General features: G+C 38.7%; 2 protein-coding genes and 1 pseudogene across 4 annotated transcripts; 2 read left to right on the forward strand and 1 right to left on the reverse strand.

Moving 5' to 3' along the window:
- The first annotated feature begins 4,213 nt into the window (after window positions 1–4,213).
- LOC121759340 lies at window positions 4,214–6,370 on the forward strand. The gene is made up of 2 exons (XM_042154895.1): window positions 4,214–4,951; window positions 5,385–6,370. The coding sequence occupies exons 1-2, from the start codon at window positions 4,374–4,376 to the stop codon at window positions 6,091–6,093; spliced, it is 1,287 nt and encodes a 428-aa protein (XP_042010829.1). The 5' UTR covers window positions 4,214–4,373; the 3' UTR covers window positions 6,094–6,370.
- A 3,443-nt stretch (window positions 6,371–9,813) lies between these two features.
- Window positions 9,814–13,665, reverse strand: LOC121757069 (dentin sialophosphoprotein-like). Of its 3 annotated transcripts, XM_042152554.1 has the most exons (3): window positions 13,424–13,665; window positions 10,592–12,037; window positions 9,814–10,078 (listed from the first exon to the last, which is right to left on the reverse strand). In XM_042152554.1, the coding sequence occupies exon 2, from the start codon at window positions 11,755–11,757 to the stop codon at window positions 10,600–10,602; it is 1,158 nt and encodes a 385-aa protein (XP_042008488.1). In that variant the 5' UTR covers window positions 11,758–12,037; window positions 13,424–13,665; the 3' UTR covers window positions 9,814–10,078; window positions 10,592–10,599. The 3 variants fall into 3 exon arrangements, with proteins under 3 accessions (XP_042008488.1, XP_042008487.1, XP_042008489.1); XM_042152553.1 differs by lacking the exon at window positions 9,814–10,078 and having other exon boundaries at window positions 10,360–12,037; window positions 13,424–13,663; XM_042152555.1 differs by lacking the exons at window positions 9,814–10,078; window positions 13,424–13,665 and adding an exon at window positions 13,222–13,397 and having other exon boundaries at window positions 10,360–12,037.
- A 2,214-nt stretch (window positions 13,666–15,879) lies between these two features.
- On the forward strand, window positions 15,880–18,187 carry LOC121757884 (annotated as a pseudogene).
- The last annotated feature ends 865 nt before the right edge of the window (window positions 18,188–19,052 follow it).

A 19,052-nucleotide genomic window follows, 5' to 3' on the forward strand; every position in this document is an offset into this window, starting at 1 on the left:
TAGATGTAGCTATGGCATTTCCAATTAACCCTAAAATTGAGTTTATCGGGTAGTCTGGGGAGCGATCGCCCCCCCTAATTCTGTCGTGGTCAAGTATATACCAAAATTAAAAAAATTGCATATGTTCTATACATAGATACACAAATTTTAGTATGAGTGCGATACTATCAACCATTTATAGTCCTATATTTATCCACCATTTGTAGTCCTATATTGATTGATATGATCTTTCAAATTCTGGATTCGTAGCTATTGGATTTTTTATCAGTGAAATGTCTGGATAATTTTGAAATGATAAACAAAATAACAACCCATAAAATTTCCTAGTCATATACTATAATTACACTTTCTATTTTTTACGTTTGTAAGGAAAATGTAGCCAGTTCTGCCATTAAATTAATCAGAAATATTGCAGGTTTGAACATTTCTTCCTTTTAAATGAAAGATTGATTACGTTTTATTATGCAAATATGGAAATTATCACCAACTCATGTAATTATATTTCCAAGTCCTCTTTTCCTTGTAGCATTTCCGGGAAAGATCTCCTTTCCTTAACTTGATTATTCAACCTTTTAAAGCATTTTGACTATGAAAAATATTTAAGTTAATTTCCTTTAATTTGTTTCTCCTTTTTCTCGCACATGTAATTGTATTATTTGAATAAAAAGTTGTCAATTCAATCGAGGGAAAATGATATTTTATGATAATAGAAGCTTAATTCCTTAAAAATCATAATCAATCTAATCATGTTTGTGATTAAAAAAGAAATATCTGGGAGTGGGGCCAAAGCAGGGATGTTAATGTAGCCCACAACCCGTGGGCTGGCCCGAATAGCTCGCCAAATTTATAGAGTTAGGGTTGGAAATTTCTAGTCCGATAAAATTAAAACCCGATTAACCCGCACCCGATTAACCCGCGACCCGTTAGGGCCAGACCCGAAAACCCGATGGGCTGGCCCGAAAACCTGATAAAATTTCTATTATTCTATTTTTTACTCCTAATTCGACACTTCATTGATTAATTTTATAATATAGATAACTAAAAAAATAACTTTCAATTTTATATTAAATATTCAAATTATATATTAAATTTTTATTAATATAATAATTGATAAATAAATTAAAAACTTCAAATTCACTTAAAAAATATTTAAATTTCTAAAACATGCATTAAAATTTCACGAAATATCTAAAATATTAGTATTTGATCATGTTTATGATTGAGTTTGACCATATATCTCAAATTTATCATAATTAAATATTTTACATTTTATGAATATAACTAATTTTCATCATTATTTATTGGATTGATCGCATATTAATCTTATCGATAGCAACCCGATTAACCCGTTAGGCTAGCCCGAAACCCGAGCTTTTAGGGTCAGCCGGTCAGGGTTGAACTTTTACAACCCGAAAGAATTCACAACCCGATTAGCCCGCACCCGATTGACCCGCAACCTGAGTAGGGCCGACCCGAAACCCGATGGGTCGGGGTTTCGGCCCGGCCCGATTGACATCCCTAGACCGGAGTCCAGAAACCCCGACCCGATTGACATCCCTAGGCTGGAGTCCATTTATGTTAGAGCATCAACAATGGCGACGAGCGGACCGGCTAGCCGATTCCCGGCGCTGGCCTGTTCGCTCGCCGAACCATTGCAGGCGGCGAGCGGCAATTCGGGGAGAAAATCGGCGAGCGCACGCCGATTTTCGGGCGTTGGCCGCCATTGCAGGCTCCCAATCGGCGAGCGATGGGCCAGCCCATTTTTTATTTATTTAATTTTCGAAACACTATATATACGCGATTGAAGAGTTGTGGGTGCGGAGCACTGCACGACGTTAGTTTTTTTTAATTATGTAATTTTTTTTAATCTACTTTTTTTTAATTATGTAATTTTTTTTAATTAATGTACTTTTTTAAATTAAATATTATTATTGAATTTTCCAGTATTTGTGTCGTAAATTTAATTCTGTATTTTGTGTGAGTGTTAATTATTTGTTTTTTATAATTTTGTTTATTGTGGCTAACCTATTGCTTGTCCAATTCATTGTCCTGATAATATGACTGGAGAAGTTTTTAGTACTGATGATGTGGTAGAAGGAGTTTATGGGTAGGTTATGGGTGTCCTATTGCTTATGGAGATGCTTTTAGAAGAAGACTACCGTCCAATCCTAGTCATCTTCAAAACATAATCCTCTATTACAGCTGTCTGCCAATTCAAACGTATGCAATCTTGAGAGAGAAAGAGGAGAGAGAAGAGACGTTAATTCAATTACCAGCTGGCTAGTGTTAAAACATTCCATGTAACCAATCATCAAATACATAGAAAGGACAAAACACCAAAACAGTATAAGGTTAAGATTAATAATATGATTGTTATATTACACGAAGCTTGAATTGGTTCGAGATTAATTTTAGAATAGGGAAATGTCGAGATACGTTAAGATTTAATCCATCAAAACGTATCTCTAATCGAAGAATATATGTTAACATTCAATTAATTCTTAGATAAATCTAGCTTTAATTTATTCGAAATTAATTTATGATTGTAAAATATCAAGATGCGTTAAAAACTAATCCATCCAATCATATCACTAATCGAACAATATACGTTAAAATTAATCAATTGAATCATATTTTTAATCGAAACAATAAATCTTGTTTAATACATTGATGTCTCATTGTACTAACTATGGTTTCAGTTTGACACGAAAATTTATATACAGTTATTTTATAAAAGTGGAGAAACTACATAATGATAGAAAAAAATAAAATAGACAAAGTAGTGTTTTCTTTTCTGAAAAATGCTTCAGAGCACCCGCAACGAGTCTTTTATCCGTCTCGGTCTCGTCTCGGAGAGACGAGACGGATAAGAGACGGCGATGCTGCCCTCCGTCTCGGTCTCGTCTCGTCGGGCGTCTCGTCCCGGAGGGAGAGTTGGCGAGACAGCTCCCCGCGCGCCAGCCCACGTGGCGAGCGCTGGCACTAGGCGTGACGCCCACTAGCCGGCCCGCGAGTGAGCGTCATTTATTTCCATTAAAAATGTATTTTTTTAAAATTCAAAAAAAACCCCAAAAATTATACAAAATTTTTTTTACAATTTTTTTTATTTTTGGGTATTTTTTTAAGCCTCAATCACTTCTATAAATATCAAATCATTCCCACAAATTAATCAAAAAAAAAACTCTCTATTCTCACTCAAACACTCTACATTTTTATTTTTTAGGATTTTAAATTGTAATTTTATTTTATTTAATGATGTGTGTTTTTATTAATTGAATTTGTTAGAAATAAAAATAAAAAAATGAAATTTAATGAATAGTTAAGGGATGAGATGGTTAAGAGATGGAGGGTTACAGGTGTTGTCTCTTAGTTAAGAGATGAGATGAAAAGTACAGTGGGACCCATGAATAGTGAAGAGATGAGACGGTTAAGAGACGCATAAAAGACAGCGTTGTAGATGGACTCAAAACCGAATGACACATCCCGATGATATATGCCGCGGGCGGAGAAACTGACAAAAACTCACGAATTTTGTATCCGTCCCGCAAATCTAAAAATCAATTGTAAAAACCACGATGTCTATATTTGTTCGAAGTTACCAGACAACAAAAAATTTAGTCGGTCTTCCATATAATGCATTGTTGTCTTTTTCATCTATCTATTCGATATCATTTTATTCATAAACAAACTACATTATTCATTTTTTCGGTAAAGACGTTCACATCTAACTTTTTTTTTGTTGCTTTATCAAATACAAATTCATGATTTTTACCAAAAATTGTCCATTTTTTTTGACAATTTATCATTTATATATTCCCCCGTTCGTTGTTAAATATACTGAGAAGGGTTCGAGTGAGCATACCTGTCGGGACCCGAAAGATGGTGAACTATGCCTGAGCGGGGCGAAGCCAGAGGAAACTCTGGTGGAGGCCCGCAGCGATACTGACGTGCGAGTTCTATCAGGTAAAGTCAATGATTAGAGACATCGGGGGCGCAACGCCCTCGATCTATTCTCAAACTTTAAATAGATAGGACGGCGCGGCTGCTTCATTCACCGGCAGCCGACGGATTCGGGACTGGGACCCTGTGCCCAGTCCTCAGAGCCAATCCTTTTCTCGAAAATATTTTCTTTTTGGTCCTACGAAACAAGACATTTAACCGGAAATATGCGGTTATTATTAGTAGCTAAATAAAAAAAGATAAGAGGAAGAGTGATTGACAGATGTGTGTGGGATTCCCCTCAGCTGGCACACACAGTGTAGGTGCACGCCCGCCCCCATCCAGCCTGTCTCCTTCTCCTTCTTCATTTTCCCCATTTCCTTCATTTATCTACCTTCTTCCCCTCTTTCCCCATCCATCACTCTCTCCTCACAATGGATCCCTGCCCCTTCCATCGCATCCTCATCTCCAATCTCTCCCTCCGATTTCCCCTAAACCCCCTCCTCCCCCCCTCCTACTACTGCAAGCTCAAATTCAAACCCTTCCCCAACCAATTCGCCGACCTCTCCCTCCAATCCTCCGACTCCGACGCCGTCGACACCAAAATCAACGCCTGCTTCTCCCTCAGCAAGCTCGAGCTCGACAAATTGGCCGACAAAACCGGCGGATCCTCCTCCCTGAAGATCGAGATTCACCGCCGCGGCGCCGCCGGATGCGGCCTCCGCGGCGGCGGGAAGCTGGTCGGCTGCGTCGCGGTGCAGCTGGACCTGAGGGAGATTCTCGAGAAGATGGGGAAGTGCGTGATTCATAACGGCTGGGTCGCGGTCGGCGGGTCGGATTTGAAGCTGCATCTGAATGTGCGGGCCGAGCCCGACCCGAGATTTGTGTTTCTGTTTGACGGAGAGCCTGAGTGCAGCCCGCAGGTTTTTCAGGTGAATGGGAATGTTAAGCAGCCGGTTTTCACTTGCAAGTTCGGTTTGAGGAGTTCTAATGAGAGGATCATGAGATCGAGGTGAATATCTTCATTCCTTTGTTCAATTACTCTTTCGATTATGCTAATTGATTAGAGATTTAGAGCTGTAGTGTTTTCCCCTCAATTTTAATTGCTTTTGAGTTCTGAGTTTGATTTTGATTAGGAAATGAATAATTTTAGGAATGAAATCAGATTCAGATGATTACTTGTATAGAATGTTGATTATAGCGTTGATTGAATTAGTAATAAGAGAATATGAGAATTTGATTGCAGATTTGATTTTGCCCCAATTCAATTAAAAATTATGAACACATTCATGGCATCTTCTTCCATGTGTTTGTTAAAATGTTCAAACAGATCTTCTATGATTGGGATTCAATAATGGCCACACTTAATTAATTAGCAGTGTTTGATTAGCAAAATGTTATTCGTATCACAAAATAATCTAATCTTTGAATTTGTTGATGAACAGATCTTCACTATCAGAACCAAGCACATCAGCAAGCTGCTTCGGCTCCGGCGCCGGCAACAACAAGGAGCATCCCTCGAAAGAGCGGAAGGGATGGTCCATCACCATCCACGACTTGTCCGGATCTCCCGTTGCGGCTGCCTCGATGGTGACGCCGTTTGTGCCATCACCGGGCACGGACCGAGTGAGCCGGTCCAACCCAGGGGCGTGGCTGATCCTGCGTCCGGGGCACAACACGTGGAGGCCGTGGGGGCGGCTGGAGGCGTGGAGCAACGGCAACCACCTCGGCTACCGGTTCGACCTCGTCCCTGACGGCGGCATCGATGCCGCCACCCTCGCCAGCTCCAGCATCCCCACCAAGAAGGGAGGGAAGTTCACCGTCGACATCACCACCGGCCCCACGCCGATGACGAGCCCCAACAGCAGCTTTGACCTCAGCTCCGGATCTGGGTCCGGGTCGGACCTCGGGTCGGCTTCCGGGTCCGGGTCGTGGGCGCATCTCTTGTACCGAGGGTTCGTGATGTCCTCGACGGTGCAAGGCGACGGCAGGTGCTCGAAGCCAGAGGTGGAGGTCGGGGTGCAGCACGTGAGCTGCACGGAGGATGCGGCGGCGTTTGTGGCGTTGGCGGCCGCCGTAGATCTCAGCATGGATGCTTGCAGGCCGTTTTCGAAAAAGCTCCGCAAAGAGCTGCGACAACCGGATCTCGAATAGGGTATTGCCCTATTCGGGTCGGGTCTCGGTTGGTCCGAGACCCAGAGTTTTACATCAATTTTTCCATTGCTAGTGTATAGTGTATAGTCATTGACAGCTATTTTTTTTCATTTTAAACATATTCCCATCTTCCAATTTTATTGAGTCAATTCATTTGTACAATTGCGAGTTTTCAATTCGAAATTTTAGTTATTTATCCGAGGAGTAGTATTTTATTGTAATTGTGGTTAGCTAAGAATGAAATAAAAGTATTGGTCACAGGTTGGCTTATGCTAAAGATCTGTATATATAAATTCAAAATTTCAATAAAAAGGTGTCCATCAACCACTCTAAATGTAATTTATAGAGTATATTGTTGAAAAAAGTAAATAAATCCGACCAGCTTGTTTTGGTCATTGAAAAAATGAAATAAATAAATCTTATTGAAATTTGATCATCCTTCTAAAGTCCAAACCCTATCATGGATTCTAGTATTTTCGTTCAAATATGTAATTTATTGAAAATAGATTATCCTTTTAATGTCTAAGGGCATTAGCAATGGAGCGCCCTATAGGGCACCCTATGCACCGCCACATCATCATTTTATCCTCCTACCATTTCACCAGCAGTGGGGCGCCCTATAAGCCGCCATAAGCATTTTCTTTATTTAAATATTTAAATAACTACAAAAATTGAAAAAAATCTTCATTTCATTTAAAATTAACAAATTACAATACGAATTAAAAAAAAATACTCATTCTCAACGACGGCGGTTACGGCCCCAAACTTCTTCAATCATGTCGTTCATGAGCTGAGCATGGTCTTGTTGGTTGCGCATTGAGGCCTGTCTAGATAGAACCTCATTGAAGCCCGTCGGTAATCCTCGAGCGTGATTTCACTATTGCCCACCGTGATTGGGGCACACCAAATGCCCGCTCCACATCCTTCAGCGCCGCCTCCTGCTTTTGCGCAAATAAAACTCTCTTCTCACCCATTGGGCAGCTGATCGTCTTCAGAAAAACAGGCCACCTTGGGTATATGCCATCGGCCAAGTAGTACCCCATGTGATATTGGCGTCTGTTGGCAGTGAACTCGATGGCCGGGCCGTTGCCATTGCATTGCTTGGTGAAGATAGTGGATGAGTTGAGGACGTTGATGTCGTTGTTCGACCCCGCTACACCGAAGTAAGCATGCCAGATCCAGAACTAATGGTCAGCGACGGCTTCGAGGATCATCGTCGGGTGGCTGCCCTTGTATCCACTAGTAAATTGGCCTCTCCACGCCGTCAGACAATTCTTCCACTCACAGTGCATACAGTCGATGCTCCCTAGCATCCCAAGAAAGCCGTGCGCCGTCTCGTGCATCTTCATTAGGCCCTGACAATCCACAGCAGTCGGCGTTCGCAATATGTGTCACTGTAAGCCTCCACAACTCCCCTACAAAATATCTGCAGGCACTCGCGGCCAGTTGTCTCCCCGACGTGAAAGTACTCGTCGAACATGTCGGTCGTTGTGCCGTAGGCCAACTGCCGAAGTGCAACCGTGCACTTCTGCAACGGCGTAAGTCCAGGTCTACCGATGCCATCTTCCCGATACTGGAAGTATTCATCACGTGACTCCAACGTCTGGACAATGCTGAGAAAAAGATAACGATGCATTCTAAACCGGCGGTGAAAAACAGTCGGGCCCCACCGTGGTTGCTCGGTAAAATAGTCTGCAAATAGACGTTCGTGAGCTACGGCGTCGTCGCGGCGGACAAATGTCCGACGTCGAATATGTATGGGGATCTGCTCCGCCGCTGCCTCCTCCTCCTCGCGCTGCATTTCGGCTAAGCAATCTGCCATTGCGTCATTAACGACATCGAATAAGGCTCAAGTCAAGGTCCGACTAACGCCCTCCGAGGTACTCCAGTCGTAGTCGTGGTTCATTTTTGTTTGTGATAGATGATCGAAACATTCGTATGGAAAATGAAAGATGAGATAAATGTTTGTATGAAAAATAGAATGAGAGACGAGGTTTAAATAGACAAAAATTCAAAAAAAAAAACGAAAACCCATTGCATCGTTCGCGTCACCCATAGTGGGCGGATGATGGCGCGGACGATGCCCTATCGTCCGCGTATTGTCCGCGGACGATGCATCGGGCATCGTCCGCACACCCACAGTGGCGGACGATGACGCGCCCGAGGCATCGGGCGGCTTATCGTCCGCCCCATTGCGGATGCCCTAAAGTCTAAACCCTTCATTAAGATATTTAAATTCTATGATGTGCAAAATTACCGTTACAAGTCCATATCTTTCTCAATTTATGGTATTTTTGTTTAAGAATGAAATCATAGTGAAATTAGATCATTATTCCAAAGTCTAACCTACAATGATTTACATCAGTCAAGGCATTTAGATGCTATGATGTGCAAATTACAATTATAAGCCAGTATATTTTCTTGTTTCGGTATTTTTGTTCAAGAATGAAAACTTATTGAAACTAGATCATCCTTCTAAAGTCTTAAACCCTATCATGATTTACATCTCGTCAAGACATTTAGATGCTACGATGTGCAAAATCACCGTTACGAGTCAGCATCTTTCCATGTTCCAGTATTTTTTTAGATGTCATAATGTACAAAATTACAGTTCTACTAGTATAATTGCAAAGACTACGAAATATTAATGAACAATGAAATAGGCGAAATTATTATCATTATCAACAAACCAAAATCCTAAATCTTCTACTTCAGTTCAGTGCCTTCTTTAATTCCAAAGCTCTATAAACATGATTAACAATGTTTAAATAACCGAAATAAACTATTGCTTATCACTAGTACTTAGTAAATATTTTTGTACAGAATTAATTCAATGCGTGAGTGGAATTATAGTCTCTTTTTTTTTCACTATATCATTAAATATAGGTAAATTATGGGGAAATTATGAATTTTCGATAAATTTTGACCCCTCCCGGCCGGAACTTTCAAAATTAATCATAAAAATTATAAATTTTAACATTTTCTCAATTTTCCCATGACAAAATACTCAGATTTCTATTTGCAAGTATGTTGGTAAATTAGTGCACATGTTTTTAAAATGATGATGTGATTGAATTATTTGCTAATTGTGTTGAGAAAATTGGTAAAATCACAAAAGGTCTCCTCCGAAGATTTTTTTCAGACACCGAATTAAATACAATTTCAACTAAATTAGACCCCATGAGAAATTTAAGAAAAATAGTACTAAAATTTATCATTTTTACTACTGTTCTTAAATTGCGAAACGAACTAGAATTTGATCAAAATTCATAATTTTCTGCCAATTTGTCTCCTTTTTAGTAATTTAATTGGTCAGTTCCTGCCTTCCTGGAGTATTTCGAGACTATACATATAACACTATCTTGTTGTTTAGCTAAAACCTCAATTATGTACTCCCTCCATCCCGTGTTACTTGCATTTATTTCCTTTCTGGGCGTCCCAAGTTATTTGCACTCTTTACATTTTTAGTAAAAATTATCACCTACAGCCGTAATATTTGACTTTGCTATACACTCATTCCTTAATATCCGTGCTAAAAAGGAAACGTGCGAGTAGTGCGGGACGGAGGGAGTATTTTAAATTCCTTATTAGTGGTTGACAGTTCAAATTGCACGGCTTGTTTCATGTCCACATATTTTGACCTACCCACTCTTTATTTTATTTCATCAAAGCTTAATTTAATCTCCACTCATCCAATAAATTACAGCTTATGAGTTAGGTTGGAAATAATTATAAAGTATACTATCTACATAATGAAATGATCGAATATAAGAGAGTTCCAAGTCTACAAGTTTCCTTTTCTTTATATATTAATTTAATCACTTTGCACTTATTGATCGGGGAATAAGTGTCTTACCATCTCAGTTGTATTTTAACGTATCTTCATACCCATTTTCTAAGGCTTACTTTGAGGTTTTGAAGTGGATTAGCTAATTCTTGACTTCAACTAAAGTCTTCAATGCTTCCAGAGTATATTGCACCCAACCTGTACCACAATATTATTAAATTCAACAAACTATTTTGAAATTTGCATTCAAGAAACCTATCACATTGAATAGCAAAACAAACAAATACTACAACTAATGCTGCAAGTCCTTTTCAACTAATTCTGATATAAATAGTTTCACCAAATCTTAAACCACATCTATTAACATTTTGGCTCCAAGTGCAGCAACAAAGACCCTTGATGTCAATGACTTCAAATCCCAAACTCAAAGGTCTTTGTACAATTTTGATTCATATAATCATATAATGAAGCATGATGGATTGAAGAACATGGTTGCAAACTTACTAACATAAGCAAATTAGATTAGTTGATTCATACAATATGAGCCAGAAGCCGGGGGGGGCATCACCTTGCCTAAGTTCTACGCGTAAAGCTGGAAGCAGAAGCTTGACATTTCATACACAGGAAAATGGGACCAAAAATATACTACGGGGACCCTGATATTTAAGTGGGAAAACAAGGAAATCGATGCGATTAACAGTACCCTGCTACCTCTATATTCACTCTGCAGCAACATCTTTGCTATTGCTCGCCTCTGTTTGTATCTCAGGGAGTGTGTCGAGATCCACTCGAGTATCTTTCTCCTCCAAGGAATCGGAAGTATCAGATATATCAATAGCATCCTCTTGAACTTCTTCTTCAGCGTTATCAGTTGGTGTAGAATCCGAGCTTTCATCTGTGCCATCACTTGTATCTGATATCTCACCATCAAATTCAGTTTTCTCTTCTGTAGTGTTGTCCTCTTCTACATGTGAAGCCTCTAACCTTGAATCGTATGATACAGAAGAGTCTATACTATTATTCAAGAAATCCTCGGGAAGTGATTCTGCCTCGTTTGTATCAGTAGAACCTGTTGAATTAGAGTCCAAACGAGTATTGTCTACATTTAAGGTAGACTTATTGGCCTCCTCAGGATCAACAGTTTTAGAGTCAGATCCTTCTACAGATGTACGCTCGGTGCCTAACTCAGACTTGCTCTCTGTTGCATTATCTAAGGGCAACGTCGAGTTCTCTATCGTAACATCAGTAGTTGTGCTATTACTAATCAAATGATCAGTGTATCCTTCTGTTATTGCATTATTAGGAGTAGAGCCATTCTCAGGGTCGTGTAACGTATCATCCTTGACTGAAGTGGCTGTGACGTTTGGTTGATGGACATCTCCAGCTGCCTCACTGCCATCCACCTCCGAGTCTTTCATGTTCTCACTTTTATAAGTTTCTTCACTCTTATTCTCTTTCGAGTTCTCCACTTTTTCGTTCTCATTTTCAGTTACAGCACTAGAAGCGTCATCTGCCTTGTAATGTTCCTCATGTGCTTCGTGGGCACTCCTATCTTTCGTATCACGGTCAGTATCGTCAACAGTCGTTTCATTCTCTGTTTGGGCATGACCTTCAAAATCTGTTTCTTGAGTTTCATTCTCCTCACCATCTTCCCTCTCCCCACCATCCACCAAACCATGTTCCCTATCAACTTCGGCATCAGATTTCTCTTGTTCGTGCTCTTCTCTTTCATCATCTCTACCTCCTTCCTCGTCGTCATCCCTCTCATCGACCTTCTTGTCTTCTGGATCATCTTCATCATGCTTCTCTTCCTCTAATTCTTCAGCAGTTTCATCTTCTTCTGATGTTTCATCATGAATCTCACTCTTAGAGTCCATGTCATCTACTCGAGGACGGATATCTTTCCTTCCAAGACTTATAAGATCGTCACGACTTGTTTTTGAAGCGACCTTTTGGCATTAGTTTCATCAAATTCTGCCTTCTTGTCATGGGAATGTTTAACTTGGTATAGCAACCAACAGCAAACAGCAAGCAGCAAACAAACTTGCAGCACATTCTTAACCTTGACCCCTTTGGATCTTTGGTTCCTGCTCGATGATTGTCTATACATTATGATTTCTACAAGTATTCTCCTTTCTCACCGCTACTCAAAAGAACCTGCCATTTAAGAGAAAAAAGAAACATAAAAAATGGAATTTTCATTATGACAATCACACTACTAAAACATAAGATGACCAGGAAATCATTTTCACTGATAAATTCACATCATTGCACGTTAGAAAAGGATCATTCGTGGAAAATATCTCCCCATGGGGCATGGTTCCGATTCAAGAAATGGTTTCATATATATTTGGGTTCGTACGTAAACATATTCGCGTACATACCCAAAACATGATTTCCATGGCCATTCAATTGTATACAATCTTATATTTGACAGAAGTTAGAGATCGTTAATAATATCAATATGCTCAGGGTGAGACGTAAAGCAGAATGATACCTTTAACTAGTAACTAGTGAGAGCAACAAAAAGTCCTAATACAGTTTACATCACCACAAAAGATCAAACCTCACGAAAAGTATTCAATATCTCTTGCAGTCTTCCACAACATATGAATTGAAGGATTCTTTATTTAGAATTAATCATTTTGTTTCTAACCAATTATTTGCACCAGAGTACTCGAGAAAAGGAACAAACTGCATATGGTTTTTTCTGGACCCCAGTAACGAACCATGCTTAAGAAAGCGATCACAAGAAACACCTCAAACCACACTAAATCACATGTAGAATGTAAACCTCAGAAGCATCAGTTTGACTAACATAACATATAGAAAGACGAAGAGGAACAAAAGATCCACACATTATTGCAAACTGAAGCTTCATTCACGACCAAGTTAATTACCCCCGACCTGACCCCTCAGTGAGGCAAGCAAGCTTGCATTTGACTGAACAAAGTTACTTACCTTCTTTAGCACACACTAAACATTAAAGATCAAATCACTCTTTATGAAAGCAAATGCTGAAAGCATCTATTAAGTAGCATTCATAGTTTAGACAAAAGACAGGGAGACTCCACATACTTTATTCCAAAAACAATTCACAATCTACCTTTAGATTTTCTCTACTGTAGTCTGCAGCCAAAAAAATCTAACAAAAAAACAGAAAATCTACAAGAATAAGAATTAGGCATAAATTAGAGCAGTAGATTGTAAAAAAGGCCTTTATCTCCGATACAACAAGCACATAGAGAAAAATGAGAGACTATAAAAATTCACAGCTAAATAAATCGTTGAAGCAAAATCCCAAGCAAATGAAGTCAGAAGCAAATCTATACAGCAATTACCCAAAGCCGAAGCAGGAAACAGGAAACAATTGATTAGAAGCAATAATCACCACGACATTGAAAAATTCAATTCCACCGCAGGCATCACACAGCCATCATTGAACCGCCAAACAGGTCATACCGAAGTAAACGAAAACACTCAACAAATTGCGAAATTAATTAATCAATTACGAATTTACAGAACACGAAGCCAATGGCATACCTTTAAGCGGTCCCAAAGAAAAACAAGAAATCGATTAAAAAAGACAAAAGGATGGAAACTTCGAAGCTCGAAATAGCTGGAAAATGTCTCTTTGCTGTAAATAGGAGGCCTTGCCAGCTCCCTTCAACACTCTCTCTCCTCTGATCTACTGATAATGATAGAAGAGAGTGTTCCTTGTTAACACAGAGCAGAGGGATACGACATACAGTTGAACCGGGCTTTCGGGTTGGCCCATATAATGACCGGGTCATCTTCTGTTTCTTCCATACAGTACTTTACAATTTCGCCATGAGTCGCTTCATTCTGACCTTTAATTTCTGATGGTAATGTTTTTAGGAAAAGTGACTAATTGAAGGCGGCAACAATTATTTAAATTTCAATTTGAGCTTAATGTAGTGTGCTTTATTAGTTAGATTAATACTTTTATAATTATTGATTGTAAACTTATATTTTTGGAGAATTTATAAGCTATTGATGCTTATTTTGACGATTTATAAATTGTTATTTATATTGCTAAATACTTTTGAAGTGTCCATAAATTTCAATACAACTTGTAGAAAATCCAAAATACTGCAATAAACTTCCATTGATTGTTAGAAAATTTTTATTAAGTATTGAAGAAAATTAATACACATTCCACACAAGTATCAAAACGGTATCTTTGAATCCAAAAGCACACTAACAAAGTTTGATAATCAAGCGATAAGAAATTTTTCGATATTATTGGGACAATGCACTCGGTTTTTGATCTAGCCCATTTGGGCTTGGGCTAATTATTGTTTAAATCAATCGAGCTGAATTTTTCGAAACCATTACTTTTGGGCTACAATGCATTCTTGCTAACACATTTAACACCAAAAATTAAATCAAAAAGAAAAAATATTTTTAAGAATTACTCCTTCCTCTCACTCAGAAAATCCCTTTTGAAAATTTTAATTTATAATGGATCAAACAAAAATATGCCTAAATTATTTTACTAAGTACTAAACCTTTAACTTTTAGCTAAGTAATCAAGCCCCCAGCTCAAGTGATTAAGAAGGGTGGCAAGGATATGGCACCATCCTGGAGGTCTTGAGTTCGAGTCCTGGATGGCGCGACTTTGGGATTAATTTCCCTATGGGCCTGTTCAAGGTTGTTTCCTTGGGGCTTGGCAAGCTTTCGAGCCTGGACGCGTCTGAGGGTGGCGGGTAGTCTACCGGGGCTGAACTCGTCGAAGGGAGTGCAGTCTACGAGCCAACATTATCTCGAACTCCTATGTATGAAAAAAAACATTTAGCTAAGTAGAGGCCGAGTGAATGTCGGTGCATAGACAGGTGTATAGACTAGAGACAAGGAGCAACTCTTACTAAAGCGGAGGCGAACATTAATGTATCAAAACATATCAGAATAGAAGTGATTCCAAAAGTATACAAATATGAGACTGCATATTTGAGAAAAGCTTAAAAGATGTGATTCATGTTATTTATATCAACAAAGATGCATCTATTTTGGCATTCCTCTCAAAAACCTCTAAGTTAGTGATTGGTCCGTGGGAACAGACATCAAAAATACAAATATTCTTTAAAAAGTACACATTTTTCACACTTTCATTTTGAAAATTTCAATTTATAATATCTCTAACCAGAAAAATTCCTAGATCATAGGAAAACTTTAATTTTTAGCCAAAAAACTACATTTAATTATATACATCACGACGAGAGACATAAATAAAAAAGTAAAATTCAAACCGACCACGTGGAAATTAAAAGTAATCAAGATCCAATACTATGATACCATAATAACTGTAAAATTAAGGGAGCCGAGCAAAACAAAACAAAACAAAACAAGGCTGAAACGCATGTTTGTCTCATTGTAATTTAGTTTAATGTTTTAATTAATCATTGTTACATATAAATGGGGCCAAAAAATTAACTACTTATAGATGAATATAATAGGTAGATCATATCCAAGGAAAAGAATATTTGGACTCACAACAAAGAATATTTGGAATACAAAAGTAATCAAATTATTTTCCAGCTCAGGTTTTCCTCTTTTCTTACACTTTCTTCAATAGGAATACCATGAAAATTGAAAAGCCTATTGATAATGTTTATGTACGCCAAAAGCTTGGAATATTTGCAAAAGAAAAAAAGAAATAATAAATAAACAGCCACATTTTGCATTTAATTAAGTTCAGTTTTAACATGATTGTAGTTTGTTACTAACTAATTTAAGGTGGTTATCTTTTGATGTAACTCCAAGCAAACTTAGTTAGTTAAATTGAATCTATAGCTGTGCTTAATTATGATTGGTGATATATAGTATAGTACTAGTATATTTCATTGCTTGCTCCTAAAGATATTCTTGCTTATGCAAAAAATCTAAGTGATTCTCTTCACATCGTTACAATATCCCTACCGTATATGCAACACCTATATATATATGACACTCATTCTTCATCACACAAAAACAAAATCATGAATAATTTATTTATTTTTGTCCTTTTGATTTCGATTTTCTTGATCCAAGATTGTTGGGCTTCGATTGTTTCAACAGGAGATTTCAACAAGGATTTCTTTGTGACATGGTCACCTAGTCATGTTAATACATCTATTGATGGCCATAGCAGAAGTTTAGTTCTTGACAAGGATTCTGGTTAATTAATTAATTATCATATTTTAGTAGTACTAGTTATGTTATACATTTGTAAAATTTACTATGTATTAATTAATTTATTTATTTTTTGTCTAGGTTCTGGTTTTGCTTCAAATGACATGTTCTTGTTTGGACAGTTTGACATGAAAATTAAGTTGGTGCCAGGGAACTCAGCTGGCACAGTTGTGGCCTTTTATGTAAGTCCATATTTTATTATGTGTTTGTTACGGACTCTTGTACAATGAATTAACGTGTCTCATATCGATCGTGTAAAGCAATTGATATGAGGTTTGTAGACCAAATGAGCCATTTTTTTGTGATAGGACTAGTCTTTTGGGATAAATTCCATCCTTGGTTTATAACATTAATGCTTTGAGTGAGACGTCCGACTATTCAGAGAGTGGTGGTCTGGGGAAGGAGGCAGTCGACCTACGTAGAGTTGCTAAGTTTTTTTAACTAGACCACCGATTTAGTCGTAACCGGCCCACCGGTTCCAATTTTGGAATCGTGAGTTGTGCTACCCAGTTAAACCGGAATGGCATATCGGTTCTACCGGTCCGATTCTGGTTTAACTTACGATCTCAGTCCAAAATTGGGAACCACCGATTTTTCAGTTCAAAACTGGAACCGCGAATAAGGTTTCCGGTTTGTTACGGTTCCATTCCCATAGAATCAGAACCAACGGCAACACTAGACCAACAAGAACGTTTGGTAGCCAACTCTGGGAAGGAGTCTGTCGTGACCAAATAGGACGTTGACCCTTAAGGAGTTGATTGTTACAAACTCTTGTGTAATGAAACTTGTGTCATGTTACTAATTAAACTACGTATACATCTACTCAACCCAATTGAGATGAGCTGGATTTCGAGTTCTTGGGCAACGTAGAAGGACAACCTTATACACTACAAACTAATGTGTATGCAAATGGCTTTGATGAGAGAGAGCAGAGAATCAAGCTATGGTTTGATCCAACCAAAGATTTCCATACATATTCTTACTTTGGAACCTCTACCAAATTGTGTAAGAATTTCATTAGTTTCCTTCAACGTGCCTTTTGTTTTGGTCTTCAACCAAAATCAAAGAATCAAAATTTCACAAGAATCTTAAAATTCCAAATGGTCTTAGTATTAATATGGCTTGATAGTCGATAAAGATTTGTTTTGGTCCATATTTAATAGCTAATTAATATGATTTGAAAAATGTTACCTAATTAAATAATCCTATTTAATAGCTAATTAATATGATTTGTTTTGGTCCATATTTAATAGCTAATTAATATGATTTGAAAAATGTTACCTAATTAAATAATCCTATATATATGAAATCGTTTATTTTGCTTTATGTTTATGCTCCATTCCTTATGTCAACTTCACAAACATTGAATAAGGTTAGTTTAGTAAAAAGAGTTTTGAGAAACAGATACTATTTCTTGGAACATATATGGAGTTCTTTTATTTATTAATTTTTTTAATATTAGGGTCCTTGTCACTTTATTTTGATTTTAAATGTTCAAATTAATTTTCTGGGTCTGCTGCTAATGACAGTGGCAGATTTAGGAGGGGTGGCCGCCCCAAATTGCCATGAGAGCCTAATATTTCTTTAGGGTTGGCAGAAAATGCTATGGCCTTCCTTTGATCTGCATAATTTTTAATATTTTAAAAAAACATCAAACGACGTCGTTTGATGTTTTTTTTAAATATTAAATTGTGAAATTACAATTTTACCTCATTGACGCAAAAAAAACATGATCATAAATGTGTGTTCAGATTCATGGTGGACTGGGTTCCGATCCGAACGTACAGAAACCACGCGGACAAAGGCGTGGCATACCCTAGGTGGCAGCCTATGACCGTGCAGGCTAGTTTTTGGGACGGCGAGAGCTGGGCCACGAATGGCGGGAAAGACAAGATCGACTGGAGCAAGGCGCCGTTTGTGGCCTTGTTTAAGGACCACAAGATCGACGCGTGCGTTTGGAAGGGGAATGAAGGAAGCTGCAGCGACCCGAAGCCCACAAATTGGTGGAACAATAAGAGGTTCAACTCATTGACATGGGCACTGTAATAATGGAGTGCTCATTTCAGTTGGAAGAAGAAGGCAGAAGAAGGTAAGCTCGGCTAGAAGGGAGTTCGGTAAGCTCGGCTAGAAGGGAGTTCTGTAAGCTCGGCTTTGAGCTGGAACTAGCCGAGAAGGGAGTTCGGTTGTGAACCGAGAAGAGAGTTCGGTCTTGAGCCGAGAAGGGAGTTCGGTCTTGAGCCGAGAAGGGAGTTCGGCCTTAAGCCGAGAAGGAAGAAGCAACCTAGCCGAACTAGCCGTTGGAGCAGCAGTTAGTTAGCTGAGATGTAGCGGTTATTCTTCTTGTTTTCTTGATGCTTGTTGTAGTTAGTTAGTAGCAGTTGCTACTTGTTTGTAGAGCTTTAAATAGCTCATAAACCGTGTATGTAGTTTAGTAGTAGTTTTATCAATAAAGAGTTTTCCAGTTTCTCTCCAAGATTATCATCTTCAATACTCAAAGTGTGAGTGTGTGTGTTTCTGCATTGTGTGATCTCATACAACAGTGAGTGTGTGTGTGATCTTCTTGAGTGTGTGAAAGCCTTGTGTGCGTAAATCCCAACAAGTGGCGCCGTCTGCGGGAAGGGATATTGAAGCTGATTTGCAGAGGATCAAACGGTTTCAGAAATGGCAGCAAGGCTTGATGCAGAAAAGTTCACAGGAAAGAATGATTATAGCCTGTGGAAGATGAAGATGAAGGCGGTTTTGATTCAACAAGGCTTGGCCGCAGTTCTTGCAAAACCAGAGGAGAAAGGAAAGGCTCCAGTGCTTGATGATAAAGCTCAGGCAAAGATGGAGGAGATGCAGCTCAAGGCACATTCTGCAGTGATTCTGTGCCTTGGAGATAAGGTCTTGAGGGATGTTCAAGAAGCCAAGACTGCGGTGGAGATCTTGGACAAGTTGGATGAAGTTTACTTGGCCAAATCCTTGGCTAACCGGCTGTAGA

This window comes from Salvia splendens, chromosome 12 (assembly GCF_004379255.2).
Source record: "Salvia splendens isolate huo1 chromosome 12, SspV2, whole genome shotgun sequence".
NCBI lineage: Eukaryota > Viridiplantae > Streptophyta > Magnoliopsida > Lamiales > Lamiaceae > Salvia > Salvia splendens.

Bases quoted from the DNA above. Each gene is read 5' to 3' on its own strand.
- LOC121759340 (XM_042154895.1), top strand. From the start codon at position 4,374: ATGGATCCCTGCCCCTTCCATCGCATCCTCATCTCCAATCTCTCCCTC. The intron at 4,952-5,384 runs GTGAATATCTTC...GTTGATGAACAG, and splicing joins GAGAGGATCATGAGATCGAG to ATCTTCACTATCAGAACCAA.
- LOC121757069 (XM_042152554.1), bottom strand. From the start codon at position 11,757: ATGGACTCTAAGAGTGAGATTCATGATGAAACATCAGAAGAAGATGAA.